The sequence below is a fragment of the Drosophila albomicans genome, chromosome 3, assembly GCF_009650485.2.
Source record: "Drosophila albomicans strain 15112-1751.03 chromosome 3, ASM965048v2, whole genome shotgun sequence".
Lineage (NCBI taxonomy): Eukaryota > Metazoa > Arthropoda > Insecta > Diptera > Drosophilidae > Drosophila > Drosophila albomicans.
This window is the reverse complement of record NC_047629.2, coordinates 4346209-4367918: the sequence shown is the minus strand read 5'-3', so window position 1 is coordinate 4367918 and position 21710 is coordinate 4346209. Positions and strand designations below refer to the sequence as shown.

Below are 21710 nucleotides of genomic sequence, written 5' to 3'. Positions count from 1 at the left end.
GAATTAACATACGTTAATCAGATTCTGTTAATTAATTTTGGCTGTGAATAACAGAACAAAATGTGCCATGTTAAATAACAGCTGTTTAAATGAAAATCGAATATTTTCTTGTTTCTATAAATAATAAGTAAATTACGTAGTTTTAGTGATTTATCCATGAATGCTGTGGATCATCATTAAAACCGTAGTGAGTTTAAACTGATGCTTGATTTGTGGTAGGTAATTTAAGTGTTATTCGATAAATATGTTTGCGTTTCTTTAATTCGATAGCAACACCGATAAGTATTTGCGCTCTGTGGCAGATGGAAAAACAGATGTAAACAACGCCGGCAGCAGTCTTCTTCTTCGCTGAGGTTTTTGCGTGAAAAATGTTTTAATAAATAGTTGAATTGTTAACTTTAATTTGTTTTCCACATCCCGCCGAAATGTTTTCATTGTGCAAACAAACACACGCGGCCACATCGATTGAGTTCGCGATTTCGTGCCGATTTTTCAACAATGTCGAGGAGAATTTGGTGGTCGCCGGTGCCAATGTGCTCAAGGTGTACCGCATTGCGCCCAACGTGGATGCAGTGCAACGTCAAAAGCTTAATCCCAGCGAAATGCGTCTGGCACCCAAAATGCGACTTGAGTGTCTCGCCAGCTACACGCTGTACGGCAATGTGATGTCGCTGCAAAGTGTTTCGTTGGCGGGCGCCATGAGGGATGCGCTACTGATCAGTTTTAAGGATGCAAAGCTATCGGTGTTGCAGCTCGACGCAGATACACAAACATTAAAGACATTATCCCTGCATTACTTTGAGGAGGATGACATACGTGGCGGCTGGACAGGACGCTATCATGTGCCCGTGGTTCGTGTCGATCCCGATGCACGTTGCGCTGTAATGCTCGTCTACGGCAAGCGACTGGTGGTGCTTCCCTTTCGAAAGGACAACAGCCTCGACGAAATTGAACTGGCCGATGTAAAGCCTATCAAAAAGGCGCCCACAACACTCGTCACACGCACTCCGATTATGGCCTCTTATCTTATTGCGTTGGCCGATCTCGATGAGAAACTGGATAACGTGCTGGATATACAGTTCTTGCATGGCTACTACGAGCCAACGCTGCTCATACTCTACGAGCCCGTACGCACCTGTGCCGGTCGCATTAAGGTGCGTTCCGACACTTGTGTGCTCGTGGCCATTTCGCTGAACATTCAGCAGCGAGTACATCCCATCATCTGGACAGTAAACAGTCTGCCCTACGATTGCCTGCAGGTCTTTCCTATACAGAAGCCCATTGGCGGCTGTCTGGTGATGACAGTCAATGCGGTCATCTATCTGAATCAGAGCGTGCCGCCGTATGGCGTAAGTCTCAATAGTTCGGCGGATAATAGCACCAGTTTCCCTCTGAAGCCACAGGATGGCGTACGCATCAGCTTGGATTGCGCCAATTTCGCGTTCATTGATGTGGACAAGTTGGTCATCTCGCTGCGCACCGGTGATCTTTATGTGCTCACGCTCTGCGTCGACTCAATGCGAACTGTGCGCAATTTCCACTTTCACAAGGCGGCTGCCAGTGTGCTGACCAGTTGCATCTGTGTCTGTCACACTGAGTATATATTCCTTGGCTCACGGCTAGGCAATTCGCTGCTGTTGCATTTTACGGAAGAGGATCAGAGTACTGTCATCACACTGGACGATCATGTGGAAGCTGCTGCTGCAGTGGAGCAGCAACTTAACAACAATGAGCTAACGCCGCCGCAACAGTTGGACGAGGACCTGCCAGTCTATGATGTGGAACAACTCGATTTGCCACCACAATCCAAATCTCGTCGCATCGAAGACGAAGAACTCGAGGTGTATGGCTCGGGGGCCAAAGCATCCGTGCTGCAGTTGCGCAAATTCATCTTCGAGGTCTGCGACAGTCTCGTCAATGTGGCGCCTATCAATTATATGTGCGCTGGCGAACGTGTAGAGTTCGAGGAAGATGGCACCACTTTGCGTCCGCATGCCGAGTCACTGAACGAGCTAAAGATTGAACTGGTTGCCGCCACGGGGCATAGCAAGAATGGAGCACTATCCGTGTTTGTGAATTGCATTAATCCGCAGATCATTACCAGCTTTGAACTGGATGGCTGCCTCGATGTGTGGACGGTGTTTGATGATGCCACACGAAAATCGACAACTGCCCGCCAAGAGCAACATGATTTCATGCTGCTGTCACAGCGTTCGTCGACGTTGGTGTTGCAGACGGGCCAGGAGATCAATGAGATTGAGAACACGGGCTTCACCGTCAACCAGCCCACCATCTATGTGGGTAATCTTGGCCAGCAGCGATTCATAGTGCAGGTAAGTGTCACACATAACTATCTGGATCCATACAATTAATGCCTTCTTCTCGCCACAGGTCACCACTAGACATGTGCGTTTGCTGCAGGGCACACGCCTCATCCAGAATGTGCCCATCGATGTGGGTTCGCCAGTGGTGCAGGTCTCCATAGCTGATCCCTATGTCTGCCTGCGTGTCCTCAATGGTCAGGTGATAACGCTGGCACTGCGTGAGACTCGCGGCACACCGCGTTTGGCAATCAACAAGCACACGATCAGCAGCTCACCGGCTGTGGTGGCGATAGCTGCGTACAAGGATGTGTCCGGGCTGTTTACGTGCAAAGCAGACGATGTGCTCAATCTGACGGGCAGCTCGGGCAGTGGATTTGCCAATAGTTTTGGCGGCTACATGAAGGCCGAACCGCATATGAAAGTGGAGGACGAAGAGGATCTGCTGTATGGCGATGCGGGTAATGCCTTCAAGCTTAACAGTATGGCCGATCTGGCCAAGCAATCGAAGCAGAAGAATACGGACTGGTGGCGTCGTCAACTAGTGCAAGCCAAACCTAGTTATTGGTTGGTGGTGGCACGTCAAAGTGGCACACTAGAAATCTACTCCATGCCGGACATGAAGCTCGTCTATCTGGTTAACGATGTGGGCAATGGCGCCCTGGTGTTGACTGATGCCATGGAGTTTGTGCCCATCTCACTGACGCAGGAGAACTCTAAGGCGGGCATTCTACACGCCTGTATGCCGCAACATGCAAATTCTCCGCTGCCACTGGAGCTGAGCCTGGTGGGTTTGGGGCAGCATGGTGAGCGACCATTGTTGATGGTACGCACGCGTCTGGAGCTACTCATCTATCAGGTGTTTCGCTATGCCAAGGGGCATCTCAAGATACGCTTTCGCAAGCTGGACCAAATGCATCTGCTGGATCAGCAACCAAGTCACATTGAGCTCGACGGCGATGGTGACAATGACGATGAGGAGGCCGAGTCCTACAACATGCAACCGAAATACGTGCAGAAATTACGCTACTTTACTAACGTGGGCGGTCTCTCGGGGATTATGGTGTGTGGCGTGAATCCCTGCTTTGTGTTCCTCACGTCACGCGGTGAGTTGCGCATTCATCGCTTGCTCGGCAATGGCGACGTGCGCAGCTTTGCGGCCTTCAACAATGTGAATATACCCCATGGCTTCCTCTATTTCGACACCACCTACGAGCTGAAGATATCGGTGCTGCCCAGCTATTTGAGTTACGATGCGGCGTGGCCGGTGCGAAAGGTGCCGCTTCGTTGCACGCCCCGACAGCTTGTCTATCATCGAGAGAATCGCGTGTATTGCCTGATCACACAGAAGGAGGAACCAATGACGAAATACTATCGCTTCAATGGCGAGGACAAGGAATTGTCGGAAGAGAGTCGCGGCGAACGCTTCATCTATCCCATTGGATCGCAGTTCGAAATGGTCTTGATTTCGCCAGAGACCTGGGAGATTGTGCCCGATGCATCGATTCAATTTGAGCCCTGGGAGCATGTGACGGCCTTCAAAATAGTCAAACTCTCATACGAGGGCACACGGTCGGGTCTTAAGGAGTATCTCTGCATTGGCACCAACTTCAACTACAGCGAGGACATCACCAGTCGAGGCAACATTCATATTTACGACATTATTGAAGTGGTGCCGGAACCTGGCAAACCAATGACTAAATTCAAGCTAAAGGAAGTCTTCAAAAAGGAGCAGAAGGGACCCGTTTCCGCCATTTCTGATGTGGTTGGATTTCTGGTAACTGGTCTGGGTCAAAAGATCTACATTTGGCAGCTGCGAGATGGCGATCTCATTGGCGTGGCCTTCATCGATACCAATATCTATGTGCATCAGATCATCACAGTAAAGTCGTTAATCTTCATTGCGGACGTCTACAAATCGATCAGTTTGCTGCGCTTCCAGGAGGAGTATCGCACTCTCTCACTGGCCTCGCGTGATTTCAATCCCATGGAGGTCTTTGGCATTGAGTTTATGGTGGACAATTCGAATTTGGGCTTTCTTGTCACCGACGCCGAGCGTAATCTCATCGTCTACATGTACCAGCCGGAGGCACGCGAGTCCCTCGGTGGCCAAAAGCTGCTGCGAAAGGCAGACTATCATTTGGGCCAGGTGGTCAACACTATGTTCCGTGTGCAATGCCATCAACGTGGTCTGCATCAGCGACAGCCATTCCTCTATGAGAACAAGCATTTCGTTGTCTATGGCACTTTGGATGGCGCGCTCGGTTACTGTGTGCCCCTTCCGGAGAAGGTCTACAGACGATTCCTCATGTTGCAGAATGTGCTCTTGTCGTATCAGGATCATTTGTGTGGGCTCAATCCGAAGGAATATCGCACCATCAAGTCTGTGAAGAAGATGAGCATTAACCCATCGCGCTGCATCATCGATGGTGATTTAATTTGGTCGTATCGTCTGCTTGCTCACTCCGAGCGCAGCGAAGTGGCGAAAAAGATTGGCACACGCACCGAAGAGATACTCGCCGATCTGCTGGAGATCGAACGTCTATCCGCTGTCTTCTAGAGCCCTCTGTAAAGTTATTATCGTTAATTGTAGCTGCATAAGTCTATTCCTAGCTTAAGTTACGCCAAGTTGCATCTACTCCTTAGTCCGACTTAAATTAGTAGTAGTAGCAACAAAGTAATTTGTTAAATAAATCGATTTGTAGACTGTCAAATTGTCAACAACTATGACTGCTCGGCATTTTCATTCCCTCTTGAACCCATTGTCAGAATGCAAGTTTACTTGGCCACATTTTAATCGTGGGTATTTGTAATTGTATCTGGGTGGTATGCATTTATGCATATATAATAAGTATTATTATTATCATAATGTAATTAATTCATTGTGTAAGCTAACAACATCATCAAATTAATTAATTCAAAGGTGACACTTAATCCTGCCATCACTTTTCCGTACAAAGAAAAAAAAATACATATTTCAATCGAAGATCATCCGAAGGGAGAAACTTATAAGAATACAGAACAAATTTAAGAAAAAATTACAGTTTTTCGCTTAATTATTTGTGTGTTTGGTGTGTTGAATGTATGGTGATTGTTGGTGTGTGTGTGTGTGTGTTTGTGTGTGAGGGTATGCGTTTATATATATATATAAGGTTATATGATGAAGGCGCTTTCAAGTGTCCATGATTCAAGTTCGTTGAGCAAACTAATTTAGTTTAGAATAAACAAACAGCTGAGTTTAACAATTTATGCTGAAATATGTGTACGTTGTGGTGTTATTGGGGCTTCACTCTCTCTCTCTCTCTCTCTCTCTGGTCGCCGTCCCTCAGACTCAAACAGCAACTCAGATCTGAGAGCGAAGACGAGGACGTGGCAGATCACCGAACACAGCCTCGCCATGGACACTCTTGGCCAAAGCCTTGATGCTAGCTGCGATGTCCACAGTGTTGTCAAGAACCTGGTGAATTAAAAATTAAACAATTTAATAAATGATTTACTTGGGTGTTCCGCATTTCACTGTTCCACTTACCTCCTCATCGTCCTGGACAACGTTGTTGTTATTGTTATTATTAGCATTGTTATTCATACGCTCGACCAGCGGAGAATTGGCTATTTCCACGGGCAGACTTCGGGCAAAATTGGCGAAATGCATTTGCGCATCGGTCGGACGTCCGGCCCTCGTGGGTATCGACAACGAGCTGTCCAAGTCAAGAGCATCTGTTTGAAAGTAAACAATGATTAATAATCAATGTGATGACGTTAAAGAGATCTTCAACTTTCACTTACCCTCAGCCTCGTCGGCATCGCTCATGTTGTCGACGTACTGCTGATAATTATGCTGTGTATTGTGTGGCTGGCTGAGCTGATGCTGCAGCTGTACGTGATGATAGATCTGGGCACGTGGAAAATTCGGCACAGGCTGACCCTGCACCTGGTTTGGTCCATCCACATCCTCCAGATCAAACAAGCAGTCGTCTGCGTCGTCGGCTCCATTCGAGGTCGCAGCTGGCGTGGACAACAGCAACGAGCCGCCGTTGGCTGCTGCTGTCGCTTGTTGCTGCTGCTGTTGTTGCTGCCTGAAAGTGGGACTGTTGCCCACGCTCATGGGCGTGGCTTCTGGTGTGGCAGGCGGTGTATCAAAATTGGACATTTTGCGCGTTGTTAAGATGGAAGCGCTTGGAAGCTGCGGCGGCTGCTGTTGCTGTTGTTGCTGCTGCTGCTGTGGTTGGTCTTGAGACAAGGCCAGGAAATTGGGCGGCTGTACCAGGCCACTGGGCGTAGTTGGCGTGGTTGGCACACCCAATTCTCGCCGACTGCTGATGGTGTTCCGACGACGCGCAGCTGGCCCGGTCACCTCCAGGGCAACGGGCATGGCACGATCCAATAGCACACAGGCCGGCTCCGATAGTTGCTGTATCAAACGCTCCAGGAGCGCCACCTCCTGGTCAGACTTCTCGCGAAAGCTCTTGAGCAACGCAAAGTTCTGCTCGGAGAAGCGTTCGATACGCTTGGTCGTCTCATTGATCTCGTCCTGCAATCGCGCCTGTTGATGTGATTTCAACTGACTCAGACGCTGCAGTCTGCCATCCTGCGGTAGCTGGGTCGATAGCGAACCAATGCTCAAGCTGGACGCCGAGTTGACTATGCCAACACCAACTGGCAGCGGCGGCGGAGTGGTGACCGATGCAGCCACAGTTCTTCCGGGTCCGTTGTCGTCCTGGTCCATGATGATCAACTCAAAGGTCTCCGAGTAGGATTTGTGGCTGCGTCGATGCACCAGATCCTCGCTCTTGCACAGCATCGTGCTGTTGATGAGGTAGTGTGTGGGCGTGGCGCCAGCGCCGACGCCCACGCCTGCTGTTAAGCGTTTGGCACACAGCACCACCTTGCAATTGATGCAGATGCATAGCTGCCAGCTCTGGCCGGTGACGTCTAAAGTAAGGCTGCAGATAAGATTCTTCTGACTGATGGCATTTATGGTTAGATCTGGAATGGGACCATAAGCCTGCAAGTAGAGAGAAAAAACAAAAGAGTTTAGTATAAATTCAATATTTTACAATAAAATGAATAACAAACGTAATTTCAAAGCTAGATTGGCGATGTGTGGTAAATACAATAATAATTACAGTCTTTAGCAATCATTCAAAGAATAATATTAAATGTTAAAAAATGCTGAAGATGCCGGGACTTGATTTCTTTGGTTGACAATCTGTAATATATTGCCCTGGTATATTTTGAATGCAGTGGTTTATCAATATACCACATCAATCTTTAAGTATATTTTTAAAATAAAGTTTTAGGTATATTTTAAAATTTAGTCGGTATATTTATTTGGTATATTTGAACGATAATATCGCTTTCGTATTGCTTTGCGTAGAGAGTGTGCGACCGTATGTTTGTTAGAACTTTTATATAATATGTCAGATAAATCTCTGAAGATGTAAAATAGTACTTATTTGACGGCAAAGTTCGACATGCAAACAGGGTAAAGAACATGATTGATTTTTCTTTATCGCTCATTTCTTTTGGTCAATAACCGATTAGCAACGAATTCTGATAAGCGTTGACAAATTGCCATGAACTTGCAACTCTTTTCTTTTTAATTTTTTCCACCAATGCACAAATGTATTTGAGTTGCGGCATTAAAAATCGAACCAATTTAAAAATATTGTTCTGGTAGTTGTAGATATACCATATTTGCTGTATTCGTATTCGTTTTCGTATTTGTCGCCCTCGCACAGTAGTTCGAGTGCAAATTTGTCAACTATGTTTTTGAGAATGTTCAAGTCAAGTAGATGACGCTGTTGTTGTTGTTGTTTTTGTCGTCGTCGTTCGCTCGCTTCTTATCAATAGTACAACAAACAGAACGAGTAAACAACAAACAATTACAATTAGTGGAATGGCAAAATGTTGTAGCAGACGTCGCTTGTTTCTTCTTTTACAGAATAATACACAGCATAAATACTACTTGTGGCATAGAGTTAGCAATCGCTGTATAACCAGATGTTCTCCTACACACTAAAGAAGAATCGTACTTATATGCAAATGTTGCGCTGTTCCCAGCAAAATGATCGTGAATGTTATGCAAAGCACAAAGAGTGACACAAGCATACCAAATTGTCTGTTTTGATTACAATACAAGTATAAATAAACTTGCTTACCCTGCAAGAAGTGAGCATAGCGCTGCATTTATAGCTCACTCTTTAAAGACGATCGCAAATTTAATTATTATATTGTTTTACATTTTCCTAGCTTGAAGATTGCGAATCACAACATATGGCTTCACATTTTCATAACATATTGTTTACAGAGTGTTATGTTACATAGTGAATCATGTATGCAACATGTTGTTATAAGAATAAATAAATTTCGTACAATTTGAGTGTATATCATAGTCGAGTCGAGAGATTTATTAGATGATGTCGCACGTGTTTGGTGTGTGATAGCGCTGCTAAATTTGACACTTAGTTTAAACACAATACTCTCGCGTCCATATAACCCGGCAATACCACAATGGACGGCTGGCAAGTCGTCAGTTAGTCTGTCTGTCTGTTCATCCAGTTTGACCGTCAGCTGGGGAGACATCCAGTCAGTCAGTCAGGCAGCAACTGGACAAAATTAAATTGAATTAAGGTATAAAAATGCAAACGTCAACACAAATCAAATGACAATGTTGTGTGCTGTGTCTGGTTGAGTTGAGCTGAGCTGGCTTGGCTTATGCCCTACTCAGCAATTCTTCTAATGTGCGTTATGTCCACTTTGTAGTCGAATAGATTGCCTGCATAACAACACTTAAAACAAGAGCAGTGCGACAGCAACTACATCAAGTCCACATCAGGTGAAATTTAATGCAACAAGTATACACAGCAGAAACAAAGCGTATTCGATTGTAACATACTCATTACTCTGAAGTGACGCTTATTTAAATTATCCATCCGTCTAATATAAATATATCAAAGTGATGGATATATACCACAAATTATACCAGATAATATATACGTATAGTATATAAATATACCAAAGTAAGTTATGAACATATAGCACAAATTATACCAGATAATATATACTGCATATATATACTGAGAAACAGTACACACAATATTATAGCACCTTCCAAACATATTATGTATGTACACTTAAAAACTTTAACTTTAATATTAAAATACTTGGGCTTGATATTTGAGGGATTCTTTATTGTAAAATAACATATTCTCAAATTTGGTAGGCCTTGCTTCTATAGTTCTTTGAGCTATTGACATTCATATAGATGTCCAGATGGAGTAAGAGTCGTATCGTATTGGTTAATATAATAATCGATGAAGCCATTTTCTAACTAATGATCTGTTGTCACTAAGTTGGCATTCCTTTCTAGCTATTGATAATGGGTATAAAAGGTCCATTAAATAAATAAAATAAACATTCTAATGTAAGCGTGGCTGTTGCCTAATGCGTGTGTTGAGTGCTGCGATAGTAGTTTACGTGATATGTAAATTCTCATCAGTTATTATTATGAAGAGTGAGGGATGTATATTATATATATAGTATTATAGCGCACATGTGGAACTTCCGCATATTCATCTGCAGCAGATCACACAGTAGTATTATTACATAGTACTTGTTGCACAGATCGTAAATGAAATGATCCCTGAACATTGGTTTAGGATCGTAGAATAATTTGGCATTTCAACTGCAGCTGTTTACGGTATACTTATTACAGTATTCGTAGACATTCTGACTGCTGCTTTAGCTTTAAAATGTGGCACATTAAATAATTGTTGATGTCAAACGACTTGTTTACTTGGCGCTGCTTTAATATCTAATCTATACGTGGGGTGTTTTTGCACAAAAGCGAAAACAAAAGCAAAATAAAACTGAAAACTGAAAACAATGCAAATGCATTCATTTATGTCAAGTGCTAGAGGTATTTAGGAATATTATATATGTACATGAATAGGAACATACGACGATAAATAAATATAGCCACTGCATTTGTATTTGTTTTGACGTTAGCAGTGCGAATGTCTTAATATATTTATTGCTCATGTTTTTTTTTTGTGCTCCGTTCCGGCACTTCCTCTTCTCCTCTTGGGCTGTGTGTTGTTTGCAAAAACTTGTGCATTGCACTTTTATGACCTGTTGTTGTTTCACTTTGTAGACACAGACAGTTCTTGTTGCCGATTTGCCTGCCTTATAGCTTGGTTATATGGCTACGATGGATGGTTCTGAAGTGGGTGGTATTACGACCTGGTTGGTTGCTGTCTGTCTCTTGTTTGTTGTTGTCATCGTCATCGTTGTTATTGTTATTGTTTCTTTTTTTTATCGCACTTGTTAAACAGTTGAGCACTGCGTACCCCCGCCTCACTCTATTCGCTCTTCTGTTTGCACAACTTGGCTTGCATTTTGTAACATTGTGCATCTCGCAATGTGCAAAATGTCAATGACTTCAAGCGACTGCTGATGCCGCTGCAGCAATAACAATTGAAGCCCAGTGGCAGCCACAATACATTGTTGTTTTTGCTTAATTAACGCAAACGATGTTGTTAATTGAAACTAAATGCTTCCATGTCGTTGTGGTGGCTAATTATGCTGTGGCGCCATCTAGCGCCCATTGCCCTGCCACATTCTCTCCAACTAAATGTCCATTTATGCGAGAAGTATTGAACGATTATTGCATGTTTATGGCTCACTTGATTAATTGTGCGTACTCACAGAAGCAGAAAGAGAGACTCTTGCTAATCAATCCAGAGAATGTAATAAATTAAACATTGCATGTTTTTTCGGCTGACGTTTGCCCAGCAATTTGAAAACGAGAGCTTGCCAGAACCGGACTGAGGAAACGTGCTGACGTGCACTACGTCGACAACATCGACGACGTCAATATCGGAAATCAATAAAAACAGAAAGTAAAACAACATTGTCTGAATTATATACAGACTATATGCAAGTTTGGAAGATGCAAATGCAGCGCATGAGAAATGTTAAGTTTGCTGAATACATTGCTTACATAACAGCAACTTAACAGCGCTTGCTGTTAATCCTTTGGTGCACCATGCGCTGTGGATTCTGCATAGAATCTATCCAGTGACTGTAAAACTATATAAAAAGTTACTGTACTGGAAGTTAATTAACATTACTTTCTAACACTTGCTGTTAATTATTTCGTACATCTTTAAACACAGCTATGCGCTGGATTTTCTAGCCTAGAATTTAAAATTTATCGAGAAACTGTTAACTATAAAATGTAAAGTTGTCAGTATACAAATGTTTACATAACAGTAGTTGTGTTATGTTAACACTATCATTTTAAACCCAACTGTTAATTCCAGGCTCAAGTCAATGGAGTGACTCTGCAAAACTGATCACCAAAAGTGCTATCAATTTCTAGTCAACTTTAAATGTCAAGCATTAACAATTGTAATTCATATCAGGATGCCTGGCTTCCGTCGACACAAATACATTTATATTTTTTAACAATACCGCGCACCACGTTGACCAGTCTGCTGTGATTTTAGAATCTCGCTGTGATGCTTATGCAACCAAAAACCAAATGCACTGCGACTGTTAAGCACTTGCTATAAAAACAACAACAACTTTAAATATTTCATTTGCATATTTTGCATAATTTATATTGTTGTTTATGCGAGTAGTAAAAGCAGCAGTATTGTTGTTGTTGTTGTGTCGACTGGCTGGCTTGCGAATTTAATTGATTGCCAGGCATTAATTATATGCACGGCGCTAGTTTCCTAAGTGGTTCTCAGACTGAGACTGTCAGAATGTCGATGTCATTGTCGAATGTCTAACGTCTAATGCGCAGCATTTCAATTAGCTCTGCTCAGACGAACTGAAAAACAAGCGAAACTATAAACTATAACAAACCGCATAACTAGTTAAGACTAACAAAATTCTTTCTGCCGTGCTTTCTTTAAGCAGCTCTGCTCTGCTCTCGACAGATTATGCTTAACTGTTATTAACATTAAGCTTAGACTCGTTCAACTAATCAGTTAATTAATCGCATTAGCCACTCTCTTCAGTTATTAACAAAGCTGCGGTAATTGGTCATCAAAATGTTGGTAGCGTCTTCATCAGTATTCGTACGTTTATTAACCGACTGACGCACCTTTTCTTTAGCATTGAATATTGTGGTCTGTCTGACTTTGTTTTGTTTTTCATTTCTATTTCTATTTCTATTTTCATTTAAATTCACTATTTTTATTGCTTTGCGATAACTCGGTTCTCGATTCTCGCTTCTCGGTTCGGTTTCTCTTTTTTGTTTTCTGCTACGTTTTCGTTTCATCAGCCAAAAAGAAAATAAGTTGTAAACAAATCATCGCACAAAAGGAACTACGAAAATAATCTTTTATAGATTTGCTTGACTGTTTTTTTTTTTTTTGCTTTTCGATTTTATTTTTTTGTTCTTGTCCCATTGTATTTATATGTGAGCACTTTTTTCGGTCTGGTTTGGTCTCGGGTTCGGGTTCGGGGCGCGACTTAGTTCGCTTCCAAATTATACCATTTTTTGCTGTTTTTCTGTTCTCTGTTTTTCTCTCTTCTCTGTATTATTTTTTGTGTGCTTTGTTTTTTGTTTTTGCTTCCCCCGAAAAGCGCAAACACATTTTTCGCTCAGATACGTCGTCGCCCGATGTTTTGCCCCATTATCATAAACAACAACTTTAGACAGCTGGGGCCCTCTCTTAGTCCGTCCGATGACGGGCCCCACGCGTACATCCGACATCGGGGCTGGGCTGCCTCTTTTCTTGCCTTTGCCTTTGCCTCATGGATTACCAAACGCACGAGCGACTGAACGAATTGCCAATTCGGATTTTTGCCGGTTCTGTCTTGCTTCTGGCTGTCGCTGTTATTGTTGTTGTTGTTATTTTCTTGCTGCTTTTTGGTGCCGGGTGCTCAAAAAATTTTCCATTGGATTTTGCTCTTTGGCTCTCTGCCTTTTGGCTTGTCTCCCAATGGGAGTTTAATTCTTTACACGATGGTGATGACTCACACACGCATACAACTACAACTGGCTTACATGATGAGACAACTTGTTTATTATAGTTGATTAACAAATATCAGGGCAAACTACAAGCTGGGCACTTTTTTTTACAGGTCTATAGTACAAGCAATTGGATTAGTTGTTGCATGAATTCAGTTTAATAGGAGTAAGAGCTTTTAAATTTATAAATATATTTTCTACATTTTGCGGGAGTTGATGTTTGGTTTCTTGAAATTGGCCTTTTGAGAAAATATGAACAAGATTGAAGGTTTACTGTGTTCTCGCTCTGAAACATCTGAGTTGTATTACCTCCCTCAGTCCCATCTGCTACACGATGGCAATAATATTGACTGATAGCATGACTTTAAGATCCTGTAAATTATTATGAAAGTGTCAGAAGCTAGATAGATTTTATACTAGTTAATCAAATCATTATTTAACTTCAAAAGTCTATTTAGATTGTACCTTTATTTTTAATATTAATTCAAGATTATATTTTTGTAAATAAACAAAATTACATCCTTATCGTTGAAAACCTTCTTGAAAATTTCTCATTCCTGAAATTTGAAGTCGGTAATAATCTTTTCGATAGTTACTGTGTTTAGGCCTTTAAATCCGCCATCAATAAGATCAATATCACAACTGCACTTCTTAATTTCTTCCTTGTTTGTTTCCTTCATTCCCTGAATAAAAGGAGATAGTGGTTTATCAAAGTCGAGCACACCCATAGGGTAGAAGGGTATTATAACTTTGTGCCGACAGGAAATGTCTGTAACAGGTAGAACGAGGCATCTCCGACCCTATAAAGTATATATATTATTGATCAGCGTCAATAGCCGAGACGATCTAGCCATGTCCGTATGACCGTCTGTCTGTCCGTATGAACACCTAGATCTCAGAGACTATAAGAGATAGAGCTATAATTTTTTTTCGACAGCATTTGTTATGTTTGCACGCAGATCAAGTTTGTTTCAAATTGTTACCACGCCCACTTCCGCCCCCGCATATCAAAAAAATCAAAAAACAAGCGTAATTTTAAAGCTAGAGTTGCGAATTTTTGTATATATAATAATAATAACTATAGTAGTTATGATTCCTGAAAATTGGTTGCGATCAGATAAAAATTGTCGAAGTTATTAAAGAAATACTTTTGTATGGGCAAAAACGCTTACTTACTAGGGGTCTTAGTTGCTTTGGCTGACAATCTGGTATAATGTGCCGTCTATGGTATATTTTGAATGCGGTACTATATCGACATACCACATATACAATTTGGTATATTTTTTTTAGTATTTTTTGCAGCACGTTTGGTATATTTTGAGAATAGAACCGCAAAATATATTGCTTTTATTTAAAATGGGTAGCGGGTATGTCACAGTCGAGTACACTCGACTGTAGCTTTCTTACTTGTTTTTTTTAAGGTACTCTGCAAGTTCTTCTAGCTCCTCCCCAACCATTGCTTCTTTCTATTTGGTGCTCTCCCTGACGCCCGTTCTTACTTTTTTGTTTCACTGCGAGCTCTTATCAACAAGCTAGTTATCTGTAGCCTTTCAATGTCGTTCGAAAACAAATTACAAATCTGATAAGGCACAAACCCAAACATAGCCCAGACTAGTCAAGCAGCCAAGCACTCAGCCAGTTAACCAGGCATTGGCCCCGGCCCCGGTTTCCAATCTATGAGTAAGTATTTACTAATAATAAGGGCCGACAGCTTAGTTAAAACGTGTACACGTGTGATGCCTTCGAATAGAACAACAGAAACTTACACACCTCCATAGCTATATACTCGCTTATGTGTGTGTGTGTGCGTGTGTGGATCTGGCACCTGGGGGAGACGCTCATAACAGTAAATTAAGCGCAACAATGTTTGCTCACCGGCTGTATCTGTTGGCTGTGGACCGGGTCCGGTTTTTATTGTCTCGCCTAGCCCATTTTATTGCGACGCTACGACGGACGCACGCTCGGGATGGGGTAGGGTTAGGTTGGCCAAGGGGCGAGGTGAGTAGGGAGAGGAGGGGAGGCGAGGGGTGGCTGCAGCTTGTACCGGGCGTTATCTAAAAACTTTGACAAACAATTTTCGTTGACGTGCGTTGTTTGTTTAGCGAGTTGGGCCTATGTGTAGTAGGCTCTATTGCCATATCTTTTCGATATAGACACACACACACATACATGTATATTTACATAGTTTTGTAGTTGTATTTGTGTAGCTCAAATTTGATATACAAACAGCGGCAAATTGTGTCGTTGTGTCTCTCTCTGCTTGCTTCTATATTTCCGTGTCTGTGTGTGTGTGTTGGACTGCTGTTAATTGTTAGTTTATAATATGAGATCATCTTTGAGGTTTTTTCGATTGACATTTGCTTTTGCCGGGTATTCTCGTTGGCTACCTTACATCTTGATAACGGTTGCTATTTATAGAACGTTGTTTGTTCAAGGAGCGTCTTTAAAAGCGATTTTCTTTGTGTGTTACACGGACAAGCCCATTTAATAACAACTGCTATGTTAAGTCGCTGTTAATCAATTAAGCGTCTGTTAATCATACTAACGCCTAACATTGCGCCATTTTCTTTCTCGCTCTCTTTCCAGGTACGTGTGTGTGTATGTTTCTACGGTGTTGCTTTTTTTTGTTTTCTTTGGCTTTTTATGTTGTTTTGCAGCAAACAAATCTCAGCCCGCACATTTGACACAAATCCAGCACCGTTGGCTTTGTATTGCTGCTTAGAAGTAAATATTTATGCCCAAAGAGCACGGCCATAATTGTTGTGTGTATAATTCTCTTGCTTTGGCAACCCCTTAACTATATTGCAACCTTTCTATACATAATATGTACATATGCATGTGTGTGTGTGTCAGAGCAACCCTCTGCCGTTGTCTCTGTCGTCAGTGCTGCTCAATATCAGCGGCAGCGGCAACGGCAGCCAGCATCATCAGCGCTTTACATACGCAAATTTAACGATCTCGAAAATAAAATATCTCGTAAAAATATTCGAAAAATCTGCGCTAGCCAAAAAGGTGTTTTCATTTTCTATTGCTTATACAATTTGTTGTTGCTTTTGTGCCATTTATTTTTAGTCTAAAAGCGCGCACAATGTGAATTTATAGTTTTGTTTACATGCAAATTGGCAACACTGGCAACAGCGACCACTCGCTGCAAGTGTGCTTCTCTCTCTGGGCAATGGCTGCCAGCAGCTAGCGAGGCTGCTTCCCCCCTCTTTCCAACCGACAGAGGAACATACTCGTTGTCAAGAGGTTAAAAGTTTAACAGCGTGCGTTTAACGCTCATTAAAGTGTTATTGCAACAATATTCGACAGTTGTCGCTCCGCTCGGTCCATCCACATCGGATACATAGAGAAGAGGTGGCTTCTGCGCTAACGCCTGTACATGTTGTTGCTGTGTTGGGGCTGCTGTCTTCAAGGTTATATTTGTTAAAGATTAACATTGGTTTTCAATTAAGCGACACGCGCTGCTGCTGTGCCAGCTGTTAGACAGAGCAAGAGAGGGAGCCAGAGAGAAGCCATCCAGATTGGTCACACTCACACAACAACCACAGCTTAAAGCAGTTGCTTCTAAACCTTTTGGTTTTATTTTTGTACCTTGTAGTCAGAGGAAAAGAATCCTAGTTCAACAGTTATAGACTCGTATCGGTTCGAATGGATTACTTTTGTTTGTTTAGACTCTAGGTTTGCCATATTTATATTGAATTTGTCTTGTCTTTCTATATAGCATTTGTTCCATTTGATTTCGAGTTGAACTTTGCTACCCATAAACTGCCCGCTGTATTTAATAATTTGTCAATAAAGATTTACATAGCATTCTATATAAAGAGAGCGGTTAATAGAGGTCTCATCAAAGGGGTTTTACTGGCTTAGTGTAGAACCTTTTTATTACTGCATTTACCTAGCTGCTAATAGACAAGTTAGTTGCTTATTGTTGCTACTCTTGTTCTTGCCCGTCAATTTGAGATCGCTTAAACTGCTTATTGCAATTAACACGTTGTACTATCAACAACAGGAGCGCTGTTGGCAATTCACATTCATTCACTATCATTTAGTCGATTTGCTTTTTGTGTTTTTATTTTTGTACATTTATCTCTATAAAAAAACAAACACTTTGAGCAAGTCATTCTCATGTCATAAGTGACTGTTTAGGAATAAAGCGTGTGGGTTTTTGTATTGATTAATCCAATGGACTCGATTGAATAGAGTGTTTTTAAACATAAACAGGACTTGTCAAGTGTTTTGATATTCATTGGAGTCGGTCATTCTCAGCAGCAGAAATTGTTACTTTTGATTTGATAATGCCTATCTATTTATAGAGCATTGCATTTCTCTTTATCTTCTTTCTCTCTCTCTCTCTCTCTCTCTCTCTGTCGTTCATTGATTAATTACGAGCGAATGTTAACATTCAGTTGAATGGATTGAGCAAGCAGAAGTGTATTTGTAAGACTGACTAAAAATATGTACATATAACTTTATATTATGAAAATATCATTTACATATTAATGCCTTGTTTTTTCTCGATCCAACTTGTTTCGCACAATTGAGAAGAGTTTTGTCATTTTGTCATGCTAATTAAATGTGTCGCTACTCGTGCAAACAAAATTTCACCGCTTATAGCATCAGATCAGGTAAAAGGCGTATAAGGCGACAAATCACACATTTGTAAAGAGCTAAAAACAAACTAATTATGAGTCTAATCATAAATAAATCAATTAAAACGCGAACCAGACGGCGACGTCAAGATCTGAATACATACATACATAATATATCGCATTGTTTTTGTATGTTGCTGTTGCTGTTGCTAATGCTGCTTTTACCGCTTGATAACCTAGAAAAGCGACTGTGCAGCGAGCGTTTAGTGTGAACGTTAAGTGATGGGCTGAACAAACCAATGCTGATAGCTGATAAGTTGATAAGACTCTACACGAGTAGTTACATCTACATATATGTAATTGTGTAAACTATTTCCATAGTATTCGTAAGTTGTGCTTTGCCGGTTGCAAATATTTTTCGGACAGCTGTGCAACAGCTTAACAGCAGTTGCTGCTGTTAATAACAGCGCGCACAACAGCAGCAGCTGTTAGGCAGCACTCGCTGTTGAATGTAAATAATGTGAAATATGTTATGCACACGCGCCTCTCTTTTTATATAGCCCCCATTAAGAGTTAAACAGCTTTGTTTATAACGCTACCAGACAACATTTTGTACACAATTTTATGCATAAATCCATACTTAAACAAAATGTTAAAGCAAGGCCTACGCATCAGTAACAACAACAACAACAACAACAACAGCAGCAGCAACAGAAAAGAAGAGTGAGTTGAAGTCGAAGGGGAACAGAAGCTGCTTGTCAACTGCTTTGCCCGTCTTTGTTGTGGAGCAACGGACGACAGACAACAGACAACAGACAAGAGACGGAGTGGTAGCCTGCTGCTCTGTCTGTCTGTCCTACACCCTGCCCTACATACATACAACTCCCCCTCGCCGAAAGAGCACCCGGCTCCCGGCTCCCTCGCTTCCCCCAACCTCCCCAGCTGGCCATCGGTCGCATTTGGAAATCTCGAAAACTTGTTTATACATTTTGTTGTATAAACAAGTTTTTTTCTCTGTTGGTTTTTTTTTTTTTTCTTTTTTGGTGGTGCTGCTGCGGCTGTGGCTGCTGTTGTTATTGCTGTGGCTGCCTTCCTTCTTTGCATTTGCTTGGGTTTGTCGTCAGTTTCGTAATTTATTCTAAAAACGTTCCGTTTTGGGCTTTATATAGAGAGAAAATACATATTTATATGCTTCTATATGTCTGTGTGTGTGTGCCAAGCCAATGTGTTTGCGTGTGTTGTGTATATGTATATGATAATATATGGTATATATACATAAATATATATTGTATTTGAATACTCGCTTTTGTTTTGCTTCGCGCTTTGAATTATTCAAAATAACACTTTCGGTCTATTTGCCAAGCGCTTTATTATTTTTTTTTTAGTTTTTGTTGTTCTTGCTGCCTCAGCGCTTTTCAAGTGGGTGCAAAGCTAAAGCAACAACAAGCAAGAACTTTTGCACGATCCCCAGACCGCAACAACAATAATGCATAACAATTTAATTTCCATCAAAATAGACGCATAGTGTAAACCAATCCACCCACAAGAATATGTACAAAGGAAGTAGGGGGAAAGTCACTTGCGGCTTGCACAATGGGTGTGGCTGCAAAAACAACTGCATTTGCATGCCTGTATTCAAAGCGTGCGCCTGTGTGTGTGCCTGCTCATGTAATTAAGCTGAGCTTCTGCTACAGTTTGAGCACCACTGTTAGTGCTTCTCAAACCACGCACACGTGCGAACCGGCGAGAAACTCTCGCTGAAACCAAGACCAAGACCAAAACAAAAACAAACTGAGCGGCTACAGCTGTTGTTGTTTGATTTAACCTTGAAAACACACACACACACGCAAGCTCTCAGAAACAGTTTTTTTCTACTTTGTCGCTCTTACGCGTGTTCCATCTTGTATAGAGAATTTTATTTTAGCCAAGTCATCGCCAAAATAATTACGCATTGTCTTGGTGTGTGTCTGTGTGGAATAAGCCGAGACGCAACAGAGCTAAGTTTTAGATATGAGACAACATCAACTGATCATGATATGACAAGTCGATAGCTTAAGAAAACCGTTAGAACTTTTATGCTAACAGACTGTTATTCCTGTTTATGAATTTATTTAAAGTGTTAAAATTATTATTACAGTGAATCCTAATGTTAGCATATTTATGACAGGAAATAAAGGAAGTATTTAATAAATTGTTCGACTTATCATGCGATCAACAATAACGCCGAAAATTCTTAACGTTATATTGGTATGGAAATTTGTGAAAATAAATATGCAAATTACGGGAAATGGGCGTGACGGGGTAATGAAGAAGAAAAACTCATAAATCATGAAACGAAATGAAATTGTAAGTCATAAATTCAAAATGCCGCATCAGAAAGGAAAAACTAAAAATACAATAATTTAAAGAAGTCGAAAAGAAAGAGCAAAGCTACAAAAACAATCGGGGAGCAGAATTGTACAAATACAGGGTGCCTCTAGCGAAGGAGTAGACAAAACAGGTGTAGAAAAATCAAACAGTGCATGTGTATGTATGTATGTATGTGAACAGCAATTGCCAGGCAAAAGGAAAAGGCAATTTACCAAGTCGAAGCGCAGTTTTTTGTCAGTGCCCCAAGAGTGACCCTATTTTTTCTGCTGCTGCTCGCACACTTCTTCACTATCGCAACATAAATATGCGTTCATGTGTGTTTTTGTGTGTATCAAGAATAGGCAAAGGCAACGACAGCGGCAAAACATCGGTTGGCCGGCACACAAAGCATAAAGAACGATAATACACATACAGACGCACGCACACAGTGTATGTGTACATACATACATATGTATGCATAGGCCCTAGCACTATTGTTGTTGCTGTTGCTGGGCTCGCTATGCTGCGTGAAAAATTGTTACGCTGCGCATAAAGCAGAATGCGATAAAAATAAAAATTAAAATAAAACACTGAAATATTTATGTATATATGTATGTATACACACATATGTATATACTTATTCGAGGTTTATTATTATTGTTTATTTATACTATGAAAAATAGTGACTTTAATACTTACATGTTTAAAGAAATCCATATAATTACTGTAGTAGAGAAAATCCCTTGGAACATTTTGCACGAATACCTGCGATAGCTGTGCCGGCAGAGCGGCATCTTCTCCACTGCCGCTGCCGCTGCCATTGCGCTGCAGCTGCGGCGAGGCGGCAGTAAAATTCAAGCATTTGCACGAGATCATCATGATTGGTTTTGATTATGATTTTTTATTTTTAACGGTATTGGCGGATTCAATTTGCCTTTAATTCACAATTACTATATATACTTTTTAATTGCACGTTTGCGTATATGTATTTATATTTTGCGTGTGGTTGGTTGGTTTTCTTTTTTCTTGATTTTGTGCGTGACTTCCTCGTTCGTCCTCTTTTGCGTTTGGCTGAGCGGCGCGGGCGCGTACAAAATCACATAAACACCCACTACAACTATTTTAGTATAGCATTTTGTTCGTCCGTCCCTTCCGTTCAATGGTATTCTTTCGACTGACGCAACAGCCAGGCGCTCTTCTGCTACTTAACAGAACCAGAAATCAAGAAAACTTAACAGTTGAGTGTTATGTTACTTAACGTATTTCTGCTAAAAATAATTCGAATTGTATTGAAGCGGTAAAAGAAACATTTAATGGTTTTACTAAACTTTGTATTTCTAAAAACAATTTTTTACTTTCTTTGCGCCAAATATAATATAATAATTCCTTTGCTTAGAACAGTAAATATGACAATAAGAATGGAAAAAGCCTTGCCAGAGTGGTAAATGTGACCGATTA

General features: G+C 41.4%; 2 protein-coding genes across 2 annotated transcripts; one reads left to right on the top strand and one right to left on the bottom strand.

The window, feature by feature from the left end:
• Nucleotides 1-274: 274 nt before the first annotated feature.
• Nucleotides 275-5341, top strand: LOC117572793 (cleavage and polyadenylation specificity factor subunit 1). The gene is made up of 2 exons (XM_034255896.2): nucleotides 275-2333; nucleotides 2392-5341. Exons 1-2 carry the CDS (start codon nucleotides 426-428, stop codon nucleotides 4879-4881), a joined length of 4398 nt encoding a protein of 1465 aa, XP_034111787.1. The 5' UTR covers nucleotides 275-425; the 3' UTR covers nucleotides 4882-5341.
• LOC117572795 (putative uncharacterized protein DDB_G0293878) lies at nucleotides 5099-21434 on the bottom strand. Its single transcript, XM_034255897.2, has 4 exons — nucleotides 20952-21434; nucleotides 6108-7326; nucleotides 5851-6038; nucleotides 5099-5778 (listed from the first exon to the last, which is right to left on the bottom strand). The coding sequence occupies exons 1-4, from the start codon at nucleotides 21129-21131 to the stop codon at nucleotides 5665-5667; spliced, it is 1701 nt and encodes a 566-aa protein (XP_034111788.1). The 5' UTR covers nucleotides 21132-21434; the 3' UTR covers nucleotides 5099-5664.
• Nucleotides 21435-21710: the final 276 nt, after the last annotated feature.